Genomic DNA, 20235 nt, shown 5'->3' on the forward strand with positions numbered 1-20235 from the left:
CCCAGGGAGGAGAAATATACTTCAACTGGCAGGAATCTCCCCCAAAATGGACTTGTCTTGAAGACACCAAAAGTGTTTGCTGCTATTAATAACTCCAGCCCTGCAACAAGGCGTGTGCCCTTGGCTCAGGCAGGCACAGCAACAAGACAGGGAGGGAGGGAGAGCAAAGCGATGCTGGAGATGGGGATGAGGTTCTGACCCATTGCTCCTCACCTACCCCCATGCCAACAGCACCCCAGCACTGGCCTAAAACCCATGGAGGGATGGATGGATGGATGGATGGATGGATGGATGGATGGATGGATGGATGGATGGATGGACAGATGGACGGACCTGGGTGTCTACAGGCAGAGGAGACAGCAAAGTCAGTACTGCCCCTCTGACAGCCACAGCTCACCTGCACCTTTCTACAGCCTCAAGCCAAGATACTGTGCAGCCCAATGGCTGGGCTGATGGCCCCTCATGTCAGCACTGTCCCTCTCTCCACTTTTACTCTGAGAGAAGGCTCAGCCCGCCAGCCTCTTGCACTCTCTGCCCCATGGGGCAGCAGGGCCACCCACTCAGCATCTCCAGGGCATGCACTCAGCCCACTGCCAGCCCAGGGGGGGCCCCAGAAACTGCCTTTTTAAAGTGACATTTTGGGGACAGGAAAGCTATTTTCGGTTGTTTCAGAGGCAGTGTTTCCATCGCAGTTTTTTTGCTTCCACTGGAGGGAGGGATGCTCTCCCTGAGGGTGCCATGGCAGGCAGCTTTGTGTTGGGCTGTGGTGCTCAGCACCAGCTCTATGCCACTCCTCACCTCCTGTCTGCCTACACAGTTTCTGGAGCTGCTATGCCCAGGAGAAGGGGCGAAAAGGCATCCCTGGGTTCTCACCTGGTCATGAGGGTCAGGAACCTCCCATATGGGAGAGGGGCTGGTGGGAAGCCCAGAGCCTGGGGGCCTTGGTCCTGCCTAAAACCTTGCCAGCATCAGCAAGTTGTCTTCCACAAATCTTGATGAGACAACCCCAAAAATATACACAGAGAGATGAACAATCCCCCGTCCCCCTGGGGCCCCCAAGCACTCTTGATAGGAATAAATGTGCCTGGCAATTACAGGGTGGAGGGGAGTGCAAGACCTGCTGAGACGCTCAGAAATAAATATGTTAATAATCAAATATCCATCCTCCTGTGCCTGAGCTCATGGGAGGACTTTCAAGTCTAATTAGCAGAAGATTTGTACCATTGCTGCCAGGGCTCGAGGGACAATTCGCCATGGTTCCCACGAAGCGAGAGGTTCTGCTACAATTAGTCAGCAGCATCCCATCTGCAAGGATTACCTCCAAACCTCCCCCGTGTTCTGGGCTGGGGGCAGGCAGGATCCAGGTAAACCAAGATGAGAAATGACCCCAGGCTTTGATCTGTGCAAATTAATTCTGGAGCTGCAAATCCAGGGTGGGCAGGCAGGAGGACAGGCGATGAGGAAGGCAGCACACTAGGAGAAGTACCCAGAGCCCGCAGGTAACCCCACACTCACCCACCTGTACACAACCCCTAAACCTCTCCTCTTCCCACAACATCCTACCTCAAAGACCCAGAGAGCACCCAAAACCTCTCCATCCTGAGACTGATCATTTCCAAGCCAGATCCATTGACACCCAGGGCTGTTCACACCTACTGGGGGGGCAATTCCCAGTCTACCCCCACTGACACATGTTGTGCCTCTCATCACCAATGCAAAGACCTTACCCCAATCCATCACAGCAAGACAGGTAGTGCCCAGGGAAGCATTCCCACCACCCCTGCCCATGTATTTTTAAACAGGGTCAAATCCTGCTCCTGAGGATGCCATAACAGACACAGTTCTCACTGCTACAGCACTTTGTGGACTGGCTGCAATGGGAAGAAAAGGGCACCCAGAGGAGAAGACATGGGGGCAGCACCTGGAGGTGCACTACTGGCAGTGTTCAAACTGGGACCAGCCTCCTGGTAAAGGTACAATGGAAGACAGACAGCAAGGGGATGAAGAAAGGGATGGAAACAGAGCTGAGGGAGCCACGTATGCATTGAGGACCAACTGCATAATTGAGGATGGTCTGCTGAGCAGGTGTTTGGACCCATGCATCCAGTCCCGCAGCAGGAGGCTGGCACATGCTCAGCCAGAGCCCACTGACCCAGCAGCTACTGCCAGGGACACTCATTCGCACCAACTAATTGTGGGCAGAGGTGCCTGGCCTGGCAACAGGCACCTTGACCACACACTCTTCCCAGGCTGGCAGCAGGCAAGGCTTTGAGCTGAGAGCAGAATTACAGATGGGGTGATGGCAGTCACATCCAGGGCACTTTCTCAGGGTTGGCCTGGAAACATCTGTGCCAGAGATGCTGCGCCCATAAACAACAAAATCAGACCCCAGTCCTCTCAAGGGCTCACAGGTACTCCATGTTCAGTCACATACACTGAGTTAAGGCACAGTCACCCCATCCAGCTCCTCTGCCAGCCCCAAGAGACCTCCAGACCCAAGAGACGAGCACCACTGGGTTGTTCATGCTGGCAAACAAGGGGTTACCAGCCCCTCACTTCCCCACAGTTATTTAATTAATCAGTGATACAAGGAAAGACCTATTAGCCGGAGAGTGACAGCAGGTTGTAATTACAGCAGGGCAGGCTGAGAAAACAAAGAGTGCGGAGGGACACACAGCATGGTGAGGGGCTGGGGAGACACCACAGCCCCTTGGCACCCACGTCCCTGTCCTGGCACTGTGGTCCAGGGCAGATGTGGGACCCTCGAGTCCCTTGTGAGCAATGGAGGGGGGAAATGGCTCTTTTGCTCTGAGGGATATGGTCCCAAAACAGCCTCTCTCTCCAGCTTGCACTGGGCTGGGGTGTGATTCTGGCCCCTTTCCAGGGATGTTGGGTCTGGACTAGTCCCAGGGAACAGCAGGTTTTCAGTGAGTCACTCTGAAATATTAAACACCATCCCTAGCTGCTTCAGGGCAGCCGTCTGCACTGAAGGGACACACTGCCCAGCTGAGGTGAGGGGACAAAATTGCTGCTGGGACATGGCACCCCAGAGGGGCTCTGCCTGCCCCTCCCTGAGCTGGGCACGATGCCCTTCTCCGGGGTTACTTCAGGCTTGGGTTTGAAACTTCTGCCTTGTGTCCTGCGCACAGCAAGGGGCAGGGGTGGAACATGGGGCATAGCTATGCCATGAACAAGCAACTTACAGCCCCCTCCTTGCCCAGCCACCCAGTGGTGGTGCCCTCCCTGAGGAGGGGGAAGGCTTCACCCCCATGTCCCCTTGCAGAGGTTGAAAGGTACCTCCAGGTACCATCACAGTTGGGACACACTGGGGTGGCTCAGTCTCAAAGAGTATATGGCCACCTCCTGACCATCCTGCACCATCAGGTGCCGTTGTTGCCTGTGCTGCCCCCAGCCATGTCCTTCCCTTTGTTAAATCCTCCTGCCCTCAACCCAATCCTCTTACTTCTCCGTCTCCCATCACAGCATCTTTAAATTAATGCCTGACTGAGCGTGGGATAGAAGGAAATTAACCCTGGGCAGGGGGGCAGCCTCCACAATGCCTCTTATCACCTAAAGCACTATTCCCTGTCCTTCTCCCCCTCAACATGAAGGGGAGAGACTGGATCTGCCATAACCACAGCAAGCATCACTCAAGCAAGGGATCTCAGCACCCACAGTCCTTAGATGAGGTGGCAAGTGCCCCTTCCAGTCCCACCCCTGCTTGAGAGTCTGCAAAGTGCCCAGGAGAGACCCTCAGCTGTGCTTAGGTTTGCACCAACAACAGCTGGCTGAGAGCAGTTCCAGAGCTGCCTGCTCCCCTGCCGGGGTGCCTCTGGGTCCCCGGCTCTGAAGCGAGAAGACAGGAGAGATTTGGCTGCTGGTGGGAAGTATTTGTAACTTCATGGATTGGGAAGTTCATAAGAGCTGGAATGGGTAGGAGGCAGGGATGTGGCCAGGATGAAGGGTGTTACAACACACAGCCCCGATCAATGCAGGGCATGATTCTTATCTGTGTCACTGTGGGGCAGTTGGAACCTGCCCCATTTGGAGGATTTGTGCAAGGGTGAGCAGACACCAAGGCCATGACAATCAGGTCCATCCCACTCAGTTGGGGTCCAGTCAGGACTTGATGTTTTCTAGAAAAATGCACTAGGCAGCCGACACCATTGCTGCCAGCATGGTGCAGCTGTGGGACCTGCAAGACGTGTAATGGTCCCAGCTGGTGATCTCAACAAGCTGCCCTCTCCTAGGGTGGTGGTGGCCAGGGCCAGGAATTAGTCGCCAGAGCAGCGCTCCTGCTGATCCTCTCCGTTATGCAACAAATTATTCCACTCGCATTAATGACTTTGCGGCAAAGGGGAAATGACATGAATGATTCCCGGTGCCTGGGAGTGACTCACTTTGTACGATGGAGGGAAAGTGAGCAGGGAGGGGGGACTCCAGGGGAAATTTGTTTGGGTCAGCATGGACAGCACAGGGCTGGAGCTGGGTTCGGAAGATGTGAATTCTAGAAGCAGAATAAGGGGGAAAGAAAGGCACTTAAGGGTAACCTCCACTACCCAGGAGAGGGCTAAGATGTCTCCAAGGGATGCTGGGATCAGTCATAACCACAGCATATTACAGCATCCCTCACCATGCTGCTCAAGTCCCATACTCATTTGCCAACCTGTACTGCAACCCCAAAACCTGATACCGGCTGCTGTCCCTCCCTGCTCTGGGGTCAGACAAGACCCCATGCAGGTACAACCACAGCTGGGGGTGCTGTACCCTGCCACTCAACCCCCCAACTCCAACATGTAGCAGGATGGCAGCTGAGTAGCTGCCCACCATGGCCTTCAGGGCAGCAGTGGGGACAAAGGGGACCCATCACATGGGCTGCAGCCCAGAGCCTGGCATCTGACCCGCTCTCTTCTCCATCACCTCTGGAGGCTTCGCTAAATCACGCCATTAAAAACTAAAGCATAATCTCTCTTGGAATGAATCAAGAGCGGTCAAGGGTCAGCCCTACCAGCCACCTCCTGTGGACACCAGAGACTCGTGAAGACACACCAGGGACTTCAACAACCCACTGTCAAGTGGCCCCAGGGGGATCTTTGCGGTGATGGAGGGCTGGGTGGATTAATGCCTTCAAACCCATTCAGGGGCTTTCTGTAAGCAATGTAATTTAAAAAAATTCAATCTAGTAAGAAGCAATTAACCAAAGGGACCAGGAGCAATGGCTCACTCGACTAATCTCGTTAGCGAGCAGGACAGCTCTCATTTCACCCCACCACAGCAGGATGGGCTGCCGTCACTGGTGAGAGGAGTCGGATGGCTATTCCCTGGCTCCTGACCATGGGTGTGCAAGTTTTCTAGTGTCTCCCTGCATCCCGCAGCTTCCCCAGCTGGGCCCAGGTTAAAACCCCAGAAACCCCTCTTCCATGTGACTCAGATCCTGGCCAGACCATCACCAAGGCTGCAGTCCTAAAAAGCACTTTTTTGGCATCCAAATGCATGGTTGGTGATGGGAAGAGAGCGAGTAAGGGAGCTGAAGCATACCAGCTCTGTTGTGGGGCCAGAGCCTGAAGTCAGGAGCAGGGTCCCCCTTTTTACCCCACAGAGGTGCAGTGACATGGTCCTGCCTGTCTCTCATGGTATCATCTTGCCAAGCAACCTTCCTCTGCTTCAGAAGGTCGAGCCCCTTCCCTACAGGAATGTCACTGCCATGGGACATATCTCACAGGCACAGCAGAACAGGCCAGAGAAGGTCCTATCCTACCCTGTCAGACCCTAAGTCTCTGCATCAGAGCTGTGGCAGCAGATTTGTGCCACCACCCCACCTGCTGAGTTAGTCACTCCATCATTGTCCCTGACCTGCTCCCTGGAGAGAGGCCGTAGGTGAAGCCAGTCCCTCAGGGCTCTGAGTATTCCCTGCGTTCCTACGGGCACTGCTGCTTCTGCAGTATGGTCCTTGATGGACTCCTCCATGGGTCAGTCAGATGCCACAGGATGAAGCCACCTGCTTGTGGCAGGTACAGCCCAGGGCTCTTAAGAGGAGCATGGATCAGGTTTGTCTGCACGCAGGGGTATGCAGCACCCCTGCTTTGCACAAGCCACAGGCTCCAAAACACTCACTGCAGATGGAGCTGGTGCAGGAACTGGATGAGCACCTATGCTCAGAGCTGGGGCACCTACTTGTATGTTCTGCAGACCTCAGTGTCCCCAGGTGGGATGGGCAGGAGCAGCATGGACAGGACACTGACCTGCTTTTCTGCACCCAGAGCCCCCAGCAGCAATGCTAACACCGACCCAGGGCTGGGAGGAGTGCCACCTGCCCAAACAGGAGGGAACCCCAACCTGACAGGTTCAAAAGCAAAGTGCCTCCTGCCAAAATGGGGCTGGAGTGACCCAGAACCAGCTGGAGCTGAGCCTTGGGTGCAGGAGGGGCATGCAAGGCATGGACACACATGCACACCAACAACGGCACCCCTGTCCACAGGTGTCTGTAGGTGACTTGCCCTGTCTGGACCTGAGAGGAAATGTTCAAGAAAGCCTAGATTCAGAGGTAGTGAACACCTCCTGCATCCCTCATCCCCATCAGCCCCTGTTGAAGGCAGTGTTATCCTGCCCCCAGTCCCCTCTTGCAGGGCTCCTTCTCCAAACAAGCTATTTACCCTCACTGCTCCCCAGGGGCTGCACCACCCATTTTCATTTGAAGAGAAAGACAAACTTACTTAAAAGACAAGCAGCCAGAACCACAGCAGCTCAGGAGCCCTGACAAGAACCTCCCACCCAGCACAGCCCAACTGCCACATACCATTTGCAAAGTACTCAGTGGGATATATTGCTGGGAGTGGGGCCACTCGTCCTCTGTATCTGGTGACACCACCATGGCATGGCACCCATCCAGCTCCAGCTGCCAGCAGAGCACCCTGGCATGGACACTGGGTTGAACAGGACCCCTGCACTCAGCCACAGCCTCTGCCCCATGGAAAGGGGCTCCTCTCCCCCTTTGCTCCCAGGGAAGATGCTTGCAATAGCCTAGGTTATTTTTAGCAATAACCACACTCAGGGCTCCGCAACCTTAGTGAAGGGTTTTGATTCTTCCCCAAGCCAGAGCTCCTCACCATGGCATCAGCCCTCCCAGCTCAGCACCCCGATGACAAGGGATAGCAGGGAGAATCATTTCACTCGAGGCTCATTCATCTGCAGCACGATTAAAGCCCAGGGCTGGGATCCATCCCGGCGGCAGGAGAGCGATTTACCAGCAGATGGATTTATCATCTTCCAAGCACAGCAATTTGGCTTAAACAAAACCAAACCACTTCTCCTAATGAAAACATCACTAATGAGCAGAGCCCGCAAGTGAGGTGGGGGCAGCTCGACTAATGGGGTCTCTTCTGTCCTTCAGGACTGGTGAAACACACTGATGTCCTGACAGTAAGGAAGGAGCCTCAGCTCCAGCTGGGATGTATGAACCCAATACAGCTCAGAGGAAAACCGAGTTTGCTCCATGGACCAAACCTCCTGTCCTAGCCACCAAGGCTCTAGGGGCAACTGGCTCCAGCACAGCACACAGTATGAGAACAGCACCACTGAGTCCAGACACCTCCAGCTGCAGCACAGCCAGCAGTGGGGAAAAGCTATATGCCCAGAGCCCATGCATGGCTAGCCCTGTGGAGCAGGAGCTGTACCTCTTGGCCAAAATTGCAACAGCTGTGAATTATGCATCGGCATCTGCAGAAACGAGCCATTTAACTGTCCCAACCAAACCCACAAACTTCCTGTCAATTAATTCCATGCCACCAATTCCCCATGGACTCCAACCTGCCTTTGCTTGCAGGGATGCAGCAGTAGCTGCCAAAACCTCAGGTCCAACTTTTCCACCTGCAAGATCTAACCTGTTCATGGGCAGTGGTACCCAGCAGCATGACCCACATGCTCCTTGCCCTATCCGTGGATCTTCCCTGCATAGGCTTGGAGCAGCATCCCCTCCATCAGGGACTCCCAGGATCTCAGCCTCTGGTCATGTGACACCACAACACCCTGTGAGAGGGGATTCCTCGGCATCAGAGGGCTGCAGACAAGCCAGGACAGCAAATAGGGAAGAGGAAGAAGGTAGAGATGCCAGGAGGAGGAAGACAGCACAAAGATGAGGCAGAGTCAGGCAACAGTCCCATCTCCTCAGGAAGGTGCAGCAGCCATTGAGGGCACGGCACTTTGTCAAAAAGAGGACCCACATGAACCCTCCACCCTGGCACATGAGTGGGAGACCCTTCCCCGCAGTACCCCACTCTGACAGAGGTCCTCCTGGGAGGCTGGGGACCTGGCTTGAGGGTCAGCCTGGCTTCCAGCCCAGCCTCACTGCCAGGCTGCAGGAGCAGAAGTGGCAAGCAGAGGGAGGGTCGTGTGGGGCAGCAGAGGCAGCACAGAGGAGGCAGGTTAGCAGGGGAGCGGGGGGATGGACAACACGATCAGTTCCCATGGACTGGAACCCCAGTGGAAGAACACTGGTGTCTGTCACCCCTTTTGGAGGCTGCTTCTAGGAGGGGGGACAACCCACACTGAGCAGAGGGATGCAGGCACCTGGCCCTGCCAGACCTGTAAGGGCAGGGTCATGCACTCAGGGGTGTTTCTGTACTTCTTGAGAAAGGAGCTGGGCAAGAGATGGAGCTTTATTCTGGGCATGGGTGAAGTTCCCATTCTAGTCCCCCTCCCTGGGATCCATCCCAGCACACTGGCACAGCACACAACTTGCCATGCACACTTGCAGATGGGCTCCTGGCCAGCCCTGCCTGCCTTATGCCCTTGCTCCCACCCAATGGCCTTGTCACTCCATTCTCCAGCTGCAGATCCCAGCTCTTCCCCCTACACACACTATTATTTGGGACAGGCTAGAACTGACACCTCCTCCACACCATGGGAAATAAATTATCCCCCTTGCAGATGGAAGTCCTACGCTATGGCAAGCTGGTGGAGATGTTCCCCCCACCCAGCTGATCACAGCCTGTGAGCAGCCACGATGGAGCCACTGGGTTTGCTGGCAGCAGAACAAGCCCCTGGCACAGACTTAGATCTGCCCATCACCCCGGACCTGCCTGCAGTAGATGCATCACCAGGCCATGGCTTCTCAACTTTATGCTGTGACAGGGATAGGAATCCTGCTCCCTCTGTGCTCCCAACTACCCAACTGGCCCATCGTTCCCTTAGTGTATCTGTGGAGGACAGTTTGGCCCCATCTCTCCTTTCTTACTACTATAGGAAGAAATGCCTCTGAAACATTCTCCCTCCAGGTAGGGAGGAGAGCTCAGCCAGACACTGCACTGTTGCTACACTGGTACCTATGGCTTTCATCTCACAAGGCAGGTTGCTGAAAGTGACAAGAGTTGGGGAGTCCCCATCCATCAGCCCTGCCTCCAGAAACAGGAGGATCCCAAAGCTCTGCAGATGACCACTATAGCAATTGCTCAATCCTGCAAATGCTGCAGTTGCCTTTTGGGTGGAGCAAAGTGGTTGCTCAAGTCCCCACATCATGGTAACAGGAAGGAAAAAGAAGGGGTGAAAAAGCAGGGATGAAAAGAGATCCTCCTAACTCTGTTTTGGGGACTCAACAGCATTGGAGGTGAATCCCTCATCTTTCTGAAAGGCAGTTAGGGTGTTTCCCCCCACCCCAAACAGCACAGATTGACCCCGTGCTGGTACATGCTGTCCCATACACAGGACACAGCAGAGCTGGGATGAGCTTGTCCCTTGGGGTATGATGCACTTCCAGGGCATCCACCCCTGTTCTCCACCTGGGGCTGGGGCAGCCTTGCTGCCCACATGTCCCTGCAGAGTGTCAGGCAGGAGGAAAACCCATCTCCAAGAACACTCACCTCTCACACTGCCAGCATTTGGGGCCAGGGTTGTGGTACCTGCACTTCTCAGGACAAAGTGGCACTGGTCTCCCATTTCTTCTGCATGGAGGGCCATGGTCAGAGCAGTCCTGAGACACTGGCTCTGGGCTCTGCTTGCCCACTAATCACTCATGTCATTAGAGGCTGAAGGAATAATGTAATTTATGGATGGCTTTTATTTCTCGCTAGCGTCATCTAAATATCCCAGAAATGGACCAGTTTAATTTCCTAGTGGCGTAACCTAAACATTTGTCTCCTTAGCACCCAGGTGGGTGTCCAGCCACATACTCAGCAGCCAGGCATGGCCGCTGCCTGCCTTTGCCCCACTCCGCCACACCAGGACCAGCACAGGCAAGGTCCGCCCCAGCTCGCCCCAGCGCAGCCGGCCCGTGTTCCCCCGGCAAAGGAAGCTGCGCTGCTCTCCCTGCTGCTCACACGCAGGCAGTTCTCATTCACTCGGGCCTCACACACACATCCACGTGCCCGCACAGCCGGGGCAGCTGGGCACACTGGAGATGCCGCAGGGAAGGGGGGCTGTCACTGCACCCTCATTTTCAACAGCTTTTTAAATTTAAAAATTAGTGTGCTGCTGGGAACAGTGTGGAGGGTTTCTATCCTGAGCATGGCTGAGTCCTTCTACCCATTAGCCCCTCTCCCTCTTTCAGAAGTAAGTATCACAAACCCCTCTCTCGGCATACATAGATGGGAATCACATTGCCCTCACCCCTGCTTTTGGGCAGTGGTAGGAAGGCAGCAGGAGTCACTGCTGTCCCTATGCACACCCACAACTGCTGGAGCTACCGTGGGGCTGCCCCACCACCTGAGACCAAATCATCTCGGTTAATAGCTCTGCATGGCAGATCTGCTTTAGACCCCAGACACACCCTGATGGATGGGGGTCTCCAAAGCTGCAGAAACACCCCAAACTGCCCTAAGCAGAGCTGAGCTACCAAACAGCAGGTGCCAGTGGGGACCGTCCCTTCTGCAGGGAGGCACTAACCTCACACCGGCACTGCCAGCTTCACCACAGGGTCACTGTGGCCCCACGGGGGTCCTGGCTCCTCACCACATTCCCAGGGTATCAGGAGAGCCTTGGCCATGTTAGAAGGCAGGGGCTCAAGCTTGTAAACCCTGCCTGGAGCTAAGGCTGCACCCCCTTTCCTGCCTGCATCACTTCCACACTTTCTGTGAGAAAGACAACTTTCTCTCCACAGGGGAGGATAGTTTCAGCACATTCAGCCAATGCAGGGAAAATCAGTGCCACTGGGACCAGCTCCCTCTCTTCCCTGGGTGTTACTGCAGGCAATGCCCTGGCAGGTCACTGACCTGACAGCCAAAGCAAATGAATGACGTGCCCTACCAGTGCCTGTTTCTCACTCTGGGCAATGGAGCAAATATTTCCAGCCTTGTTTCCCAGAGACTTCCCTGCAGCTCCATCCCTGTGGGCAGGGGCTTGTATATGGTGGCACAGTTCCCCTTCACCCACGTTCCTGCCACACAGCTGAATCAGAGGTTAGCCCAGGCATAAAAGGTCTCAGTCTCAGAGAGACTGAAATTTATCTTTAACTTTGATTTAATTTAAATCCATATGGACATTTTAAAGTTACCGGAGAAACCAAAAGTTGTGTGTGGGTTCCAATTTCCTACACAGCTCAAAAATATCTTCCCTGCATCTCGTTTGGGCAGACAGTAAGCAGTGCTTCCCTTGAGTGGGGCTGCTCAGGAGAGTAGAGCAGGGATCCTGACCTGCTACCACCACCTATTCTAAATTCCAGAGCAAAGCCTGAAATTCACTCCAGATTGTGGCAGGAAAAACATCACCAGGAGCTGGGCAGCTGCCTGTGCACACACCACAGTGCCTGCGGCATGAGGGCACCCAACTCCACTGGCTATGGACAGGTCCGGCTCCATCGTGGATCCCGGGAGGCAGGTGGGAACTGCTGCCCCCTTGCACAGCTGCTGCGACAGAGGCCCTGAAAGGGGGCAGGATTTGGTCTGACCCTTGGAGAGCACGTGGGGAAGAGGGGTGTTGCCAGCTGCTTCACTATCGGACAGTGGGGGATGAGACGTGGCTGGACAGATGTGGTGGGATGTGGGACGCCCAGCAATTCGGCTGCTGGGACAGAGGATGGAGGGGAGTGCAATGGCATCACAGATAGGTCATCTCTGTCCTTTCCGTCCCGCAGTCACCCCATCCAGAGGCAGAACGACTCTGGAGATTCTCTAGGGGTCACAGGGTTGATAGGTGAAGACACCAGGCTGTGTGGTGCTGCTGGAGTTTTCTGAGCAGCGTGAGTCCCTCCTTTTCTGGGGAACCTGCTGCTGTACCACCCCAGGGTGCAGCGGGTGCCCAAGGCATGGCGGAGAGAGCCCAGCGCTAGACACTGGTGTCCGAGGGGCTTGGGATTAACAGTAAGAGTGAGGGAGTGTGAGTTTGGGGGCCGCCAAAAGCGATCCAAGCATCCCATCCCTCGGGCAGAGCCTTTTCCTTGCCTCGGGACAACCTCTGACCGGCTGGGACCAACCCTACCGCTCTCGAAGCATCCCCCCCGCGAGGCCGTGACTGTCCCCCTGCTCCAGCGCGAGGGTCGCGGCCATTCCCCCTCTCCCCGAGCAAGGCGTGAGGCGAAGCGGAGCGGGCAGGAACCGGGGCTCAGCGGGGCTGGAAGCGGGTGCCCAGGGCCGCCCCACGCCGTGGTCCCAGTGGCTGCTGCACCTTCCCCGGCGGCGGCACTCACCCGTCAGCTGGTCGTAGGAGCCGTCCAGGTCGCGGGAGTCGGACAGGCTCTCCTTCCTTCCCTTGTTCCGCATCTTCCCGCCCCGCCGAGCGGCGGGGGGAACGTCGACGGGGCGCACGGGCTGCGCTGGCGGGCAGGGCTGGCCCGCGGCCGCCGCCTCCCCCCGCCCCGCTCACCGCGGCAGCGGCAAGGGGCCGGCGATGCCGGGAGCTCGGCTCGGCTCGGCTCGGCAGCAGGAGCGCGCAGCCGCCCCGGTCCCCGCCGCCGCCGCCGCCGGGGCTGGGCACGGCCGCCCCCTCCTCCCTCCCGTCCTTCCCCGCCTCCTCCCGGGAGCCGCCAGCCCGGCCCCGCCGCCGCTGAGGGGAAACTGAGGCACGGCCGGGGGGTGGAGAGCGGGTGCGCTCCCGGGAAGGAGCAAGAGAGAGCTGTCCGGGTTGCACCGAGGTGCGGTGTCCGGCGGTTCGGGAGAGCCCCGGGGCTCAGGGACCGGGCAGAGACAGAGAAGGGGACAGAGACGGGGAAGGCGTGGGGCAGGAGGAGCGCAGACCCCCACAGCCATCTGCGGGGGAGCAAGGGACCCCTGAGCCCTGCATGTCTGTGTCCAGGCACCACGGCTGTGCCATGGGACTCCCTGGAAGGGGGACCCCAGCCCCACCCAGTCCATGAGCGGAAAATTGGTCCAAGACGGAGGGGAAAAGAAGGGGTCAAGAGTTGCAGTAGAGGTGGGGGGACAACGGCCAGGTCCCCCTCCCTGCAACCAAGCGCTGAGGCACTGCTGTCCCCAACCCGAAAATGGCTTTCCATGCAGGTTTGGAGTCTTTAGGAGGGTTTTACCAGCCTCTCCTGCAGCCCCTGGGAAAGGGTGAAGCAGCAGCACACTTGGAGAGGCTTCCAGAGGCACGGTGCTGCCAAGAGAGGAGCTCACAGCCCACCGGTACATCTGGCACTGGGAACTTGATGTCCCGTTGCTGCCCCTGGTTATTTGTTGCCAGCTGTGCAGGATGCCATCCCGGGGAATGCAGACTGTGCTGAGTGGTCCCCGCCATGGACAAAGCCAGGGGCTTTTGTTATGCCACTGCCCGAGCACTGACTCTTTGCATCATGACATTGGTCCTGGGCTCATCTCAGGGGCTGCCCGGCTCTCAGCGCTTCCCAGCGCTCCTCCCTTCATTCTTTGATCCATGCAGAGAGATGGGGGGAGCAGGGGCTTCGGGAGGAGGCAAAGGATCCTGTCCCAATCCCTTCGCCCAGCCCGGCCCGCAGGAGCCGCAGGGCAGAGGGGAATCCGGAGCAGCAAGGAGGGAGGGCCATGCTCACGAGGCAGCGTGTTGTCAGCGTGCTTTGGTGTCAAGCCATGAAAGAAGCCGCCTTAGCAAGGCAGCGATGCTTAGCAACTGCCTGGATCTAAAAATAAGAGCCATTTAGCGAGGAAAACGCAGTAGAGAAATGCTCGGAGAACTAAACACATTCCCCCAGCCCGGCCACTGCACAGTCTGCATGCACTGACTGGCTGGAGAGAAACTCCTGGGACAGCTCTGGCAATGCCCGTTCTGCTTAGCCTGACAAGCAAAGCTGGAGCCTGGCCAGCCCTTAGATCACCTGTGCTTCTGAGCTTGTTCATCATGCTGATCCTTGGCCTCCTCCATCTCTCTCCTTCAACCTCTCCATCACACCCTCAGCTACATCTTTGTGGTGGCCCTTGGGGACCAGAAGTGTCTCAGGAAAGTAGGTTGAAAGGGCTGTGTGATCTGTGCCCAAGCTCATCTACTCTGTCTTCAGCTGTGAGTCCATCCTGCTGTGGATGTGGCAAGCCCAGCAGAGCTGCATGGGGAAGTTTTCACCTTCTGCCATCCCTGGCCCATTGGGAGGCAAACATGGCTATTTTTATCCCAGCTAAGTGCTCCTGTTCCTGCAGGCAAGCAAGAGGTGCTTTGCTAGGCTGGGGAAAGGGGGGAAGGTGCAGTGGTCTAGTGGGTACCACAGGGTAAGACAGGACAGCCCCAGGGCCAAGCTGACACAGAGTTCCCTTCCCACAGTGTAGAAAAAGGGGGACACAACTCGCTTGCTGGTTACAGCTCCTTTTCCTCAGCAAACATGAGAGCTGGGCACTCTGCCAGGATTCAAGCCTTTGAGACTTAACTCTTCTTGGGAAAAATACATCCTCCTCCCCTAAATGTTCCTCTGGGCACTGGACGCTGGGTTCTGCAGGATGTCAGTGGGAGAAGCCCTTTCTGCTGCTGAAATGGGTCTGATCTCTACCCTCCTGTCCAGACCAGACAGGGGCCCTGCTGTGGGTGCAGTGGATGCAGAGACACATGTCTGGCCAGGGACAGGTACAGCAATAAAGTCACCCCAGAGTGCTGAGCATCCTTTGTAGCACATCTCACTGGGACGTGCAGCAGATGCAGAAAGACCAGGCCAGACTAAGGAAAATCACTGAAGCAAAATCCAAGGATTTACTCAAAGTGTACCTTGCAAAGTCCCACTGCTGCTGGCCTTGTCCACCACAAAAGCAATCAGCAGATCCAGGGCAGGCAGGAGCCATCTGAAGGCAGGGTGGGTGTCTGCACTGCTGCAGATGTCACTGGGTTGTTTCCAGGGGATGGGAAGAGCTCTGTTGGCTTTTGAGAGCCCAGATCCCAGTTACAAGGGGTAACCAGGAGGGAGGGCCCTGCCTTAGGTGGCCAAGACACAATGCAGGTTCCACAGGCACAGCTAACCGTGAAATCCCTGTTCTGATGCCCAGGGTCAGGGAGGTGTGGAGGGCTGCCAGGTGGATGGATCAAGCCTGCTGGGGCAGGCAGGGGTCCTGTGGAAGCATCCTGGCCCCAAACTCATCTCTGGGACAGCAGCAGAGAGACATGAGAGAAACAGGGCCACTTAAACCAGCCCCAGGGCTTGGCACCACCAGCGGTGTGGTGGGATGGAAATGGAGAGCAGGGGGACAGGTGGGAAATGCAAGGAGGGAAGCAAGCTGGGGGCAGAAATGGTGCTGACCCCTGAGGTGCACTCCAGGCTGTGCCTCTCAGAGGCAGCGTGTCCCCAGGACCACTCAGGCATCCTCATCATGAGGGAAATCACCCACTTGCTTGGGCCTAGGTGTGAGGCATGTTCAAGTGTCCTATCTGTCACCGTTCAGGAGCAGCAGTGCTTTGATAAGGGACATCTGCATGGGATTACTGCTGTTCCACAGGCAGCAGAGCTGCATTGGAGAATGACTCTGAGCCAGGACAAAAGGGGCTGGGAAATATAAGCTATATTCTATTCAGGGGTCTTGCTTGTCCTCAGCTCAGTGTGTGTCCAGTTCAGCCTTGTTGTGAGTAAATGGGGAAGGTGACAGGTTTGGGGATGCTCTAGTGTTGTCTGGGGCACTGGATGCAGAGCCTGGTTGCAAGCACAGCAGTGCCAGTCTGCCACCAGCCTTGTCCAAACCCAGGCTGGACCAAGCTGAGTCCACCCATAACCATCTCTGTTCCTCTTGAGGGCACTTACCCTGAAATACGAGGCTGATTCCTTTGACTCATCCACGTCTCCAGCTCCCTGCTGGGATCCTCTGGCTCTTGGGGCACATGTCCATCCCCATGCCCCAGAGAGCCCTGCTGAAATCCCCAGGCTCAATACAAAACCCAAATCAGTCCCAGACTACTGCCATCCATAGAAGCAAGACCCTGGAGAGGAAGCAGGAGTGCTGGGATCCGCACCCCACCAGGCTGCATAGAGGGATGTAGGGACCTCTCCCCAGGGCCTCTGCTCTCTGTAAAGAGCCTGCTGCAGGTGTTACAGAGGGACACAGAGAGGGAAAGACGTAATTTAACACTTCATTAGGTAACCACAAGGCACTGATCTGCCCTACCCGCCTGTGAGTTCTCTAATTACGTATCTCCATTCTTATTAGTTCTATTGGAAAAGCAGAGACCAGGAGCTGGGAGTCTGATCCTATCTTTAGGAAATTTCAAACAGAGATGTAATTGCCAAGTGCTTTAAATCATGGTGTTTTATCCACTGTTAACAGTATTTTAAAGCCGCGGTCATCAATAGCAGTCCTTGGGATGTGCTCCCAGCAGATGCCATTAATCCTATTTTGGCTGTGGTCGCCCGGTGCCTCTGGGCTCAGATTTACACTCAGAGGCAAGGGACAGCTCTGCTTCCCCAGCAGAGAGAGCTCCCAAGCAGCTCCTGTGCTGGGACATGCAGAGCAGCACTCAGGGGCTGGTCCCAGGAGCAGAGGGCAGAAACGGGGGCTCCTGAAACCAGCTTCACCCCTTGCAAACATGCCTGCAAGCAGTCATCCCAGATGGAGATGAACAGCCCAGCACCAGCAGCTATTCCCATCCCAGGGCCCATGCAGCACCCCAGTTCAGAGCAGGGATTTTTGTGGCCATCAAAGTGTCTGGGGAGGGCTTCAGGCAGGGTAAATAGCCTTACTCAGGAATAAACCACAATATTTGCTACATCTGCAGAGGAAATGGATCTAGGTGGCACAAGACCAAGACAAGCCCCTTGGTCTCTGGAGAGAGATGAGTCTGGGGTCTCTGGCAGCCTGAGGACTGGAGGAGCAGCTATGGCAGAGCAGCAGGTTCTGGGGAGGAGATGCTGAAGGGGGGCATAACTCAGGTCATACACAGGGCAGGGGGCTGCTCCCATCTCCCTTAGCCACCCTACAGAGACACAGGCTGGTGGAGCCACTGTGAGATTCAGATCTGCAGGGAATTTCAGCTGCTGGAAATCTTGTGAAGCTGGAGGAAGAACAGATTATGCTGCAAGCTGCTGGGAGAGCCTTGCAAATGGGAATGCTGCAGGAGAAAGGGAACCTCCTCTGTCAAATGCAAAACAGCAGGTGTGAGAAATCTGGGTATGCAGGAGGGAGAAAAGACTTTGCATCACACTCTATGCTCGAAAGCCAGTCACCTGCCTCTGCCAATGCCTCCAGGAAGGAGGGATTCCCCAGCATGGCCTCACTGCTGGGTGGGCTGTGGGGGGCTCTCTGCCCACCTCAGAATGTTTCTCTGCCACTTCTGCATAACAGAGGCAAAATCTGTGTGAAGAAAAAATTTAGTTTAGGGAGTTGAGACTGAACTGGAGCATTCTTGCACTCAGGATGTACTTCGAGTCTCCTGAGCCCTCCCAGCATTACAAAACATGTCATGTTTGTGTGCTCAGTGCCTGTGGGCTCAGTTTTTATTTAAAGAGAATCCAGATACTATTTTCAACCTTCACTTGCACCACATCAAGGACTCTTTCAGCAGCTCAGGTCTGTCGTGAGCGAGTCCACACTGCGGACACACATCCTCCTGCCCTGTGCCCGGGCTCACCTGCACATGAGGGGATATCCCTGCCGTGACTGTGGCCTCAACACTCTGCTCTCTGCTGACTATCCCATCCCACTGGCCAGGCAGAGGGGCTGGAAGCAGGGCGTGGGGCTGGGGTGCCACAGATGGGTGCTGCTGGAGCATCACTTGCTGTAGACTGGGAGAACATCCAGATTGGAGCTGCTGAGCAACCACAGGTCATAAGAGCATCCCTGCCCCTGTACACTGCCGGGAGGGCCCTGGCTGAACCCTGGAGCAGGGGAGCTCCAGCTAATTAGTCATTAGTTGCTTCAGAGGGGAAATGAGCCAACCCAACCTCTGTCTGCCTGTAGCATAGTGACCTGTGGGCCTTGGGACACAGCCAGGCTGCACATCACCAAGAAATGGCTAAGGGTTCATCTGTCATAGCAGAGCTGGAGAAGCAGCCCAGCACAGTGGGTGTCCATCTTCCCACAGCCTCCCCAGCCACTTCCTGCCCCCACGGGACTCCTGGGAGCTTCCAGCCTGGCAAGGCTCTGAGCTGCCCTGCAGTGATCAGCAAGCCTGGCTCATTTAATCTATTCAATTGGATTCAATTTCCAGCCACATGATTCAATTAGCCCTGGAGGGACAGCACGGAGAGCAGAGGCTGCAGAGCATGGCCCAGCCCATGCTCCAGCAGCTGCCAAGCTGGGAAAGAGCAGCGCAGTGTGGAGGCACAGTGGCAGGATCTTGGGCTTGTCCTGGCCCTCTGGGATGTGCTGAGATGATGGGGGCTGCAGGGGAACCCTGCTCTGTCCAGGAGAGACAGTAGCTTGTCTGGGCACAAGCTGCTGGTCCTGAGTGATGTGTGAGCAGCTGTAGGGCAGAGTCTGGAGGAGCTCTGTCCTGAGCATTTCCCTTTGCAGTCAGTCACAACCCTGAGAGTTGACAGCCACTCTGGGTCAGATCTGAGGTCTACCTGCCAGGGTGGCCTAAAGAAGCTTTAGAAAGACAACAGGAGCATCTAGCAATGCTGCCCTGAGGGTGCCGCCTGTCACATATATATGGGATCACCCCTCTGCTTGATCAGTGTTGCACTGAGCTCAACCACATCATGCTGTGGTGGGGACAACCAGGGCTCTGACCAGCACAAAGGACTCCCAGGTGCCCCAGGGCCCTCCACATCCCACAGGCCTTACAACAGCCCTTCTCCAGACTCCTGGCCCAGACTTCTCATTCATCACTTACTTTTCTGTCTGCCTCTGCACCTTGAAATCAGCAAAGGCATTAAGAAGTTCTCACTAGGGCAAAACCACACCTTATTCAGGCCCCTTGGGATTTCTACACCCCCCAAAGCTGGGCTTTACCTCTTTCCTTTCATATTACTGCAATGGCTCATCTGCCAAAAAACTCCAGCACCTCCACAGGGACATACTTTCATTCAGCATGACCCTGCTCATCCCAACAAGTACCAAACAGGAAAACAGAGCCCAGCAGGAGATGAGAATAAATATCCATAAGGCAGACACTGAGATGGAGAGCTGCTTTCGAGTGCAAAGAGCCAGCTGTAACTCCTACCACAGACTGCTGGCCACAGATCAGTCCCAACACACACAGCAGCAGTTGTGACTTGGCAGGGGTAACAGCACCTCCCTCTGCCTGCCCTGTACCAAGCTAGGAATGATGGCAGCTCCACCCTGGGAGGGAAGTGTGGGGAAGCAGGTGGAGCACAGTAGGGCTGATCCCCTGTGTGAGTGGTGTCTTAGGCAATAGCTCTCTGCAGGACTTCTCCTGATACCTACCCATGTAACAAGCTGGCAGGACCCCAGAGCAGGGAGTGTTCAATTCCTCAAGCAGGGAGAAAAAAGCACTGCAACGGGCACTAGGACTCATGTGGAGGGCAGCTCAAGCCTGCAGAGGTATGGCCCTGGTGCCATGCATACGAGGACAAAGAGGTCTGCAAACCAAACAGAGCAGGTGGGAGAAGGTGCACCCTACCCTCTGGCTGCTGTACATGACCAGGAATTTGATACTACCTGCTCCTGGCACCCCCAAGGAGCAAACAAAACATCACATGGAGCTGATAGCCCATGCAGGGAAGACTCAGCTCCTGAAGAGCTGCCATTCTCTTCAGTCTGCATGGAAAGTAGGACCTGTAAGGGCAAAGGAAGAGACCAAAAATCACAGTGGCACTTACAGAACAATTTTTAGTAATTCCCTCCAAAGTTTAGCTCATATTCAACTCCTCTCTTCCAGAATTTGGTCATTATTTTGTAAAACATTTGTCTCCCTGCAGCAGCTGCCTAATTTAAAGGCAGCAATCTGATTTCTCCCTACTTTCTGCAAGCCTCA

The 20235-nt window shown here is 55.7% G+C and overlaps 1 protein-coding gene across 2 annotated transcripts in view; it reads right to left on the reverse strand.

Moving 5' to 3' along the window:
* The window catches only part of KCNIP2 (potassium voltage-gated channel interacting protein 2), a 43373-nt gene extending 30501 nt beyond the window's left edge, over nt 1-12872 (reverse strand). For both annotated transcript variants that reach the window (XM_071563311.1, XM_071563310.1), the window contains exon 1: nt 12614-12872. In XM_071563311.1, the coding sequence (XP_071419412.1) occupies nt 12614-12686 (73 nt within the window). In that variant the 5' untranslated portion in view covers nt 12687-12872. The remainder of the gene's footprint in view (nt 1-12613) is intronic.
* Nucleotides 12873-20235: the final 7363 nt, after the last annotated feature.

Source organism: Pithys albifrons, chromosome 9, assembly GCF_047495875.1.
Source record: "Pithys albifrons albifrons isolate INPA30051 chromosome 9, PitAlb_v1, whole genome shotgun sequence".
Taxonomy (NCBI): Eukaryota; Metazoa; Chordata; class Aves; order Passeriformes; family Thamnophilidae; genus Pithys; species Pithys albifrons.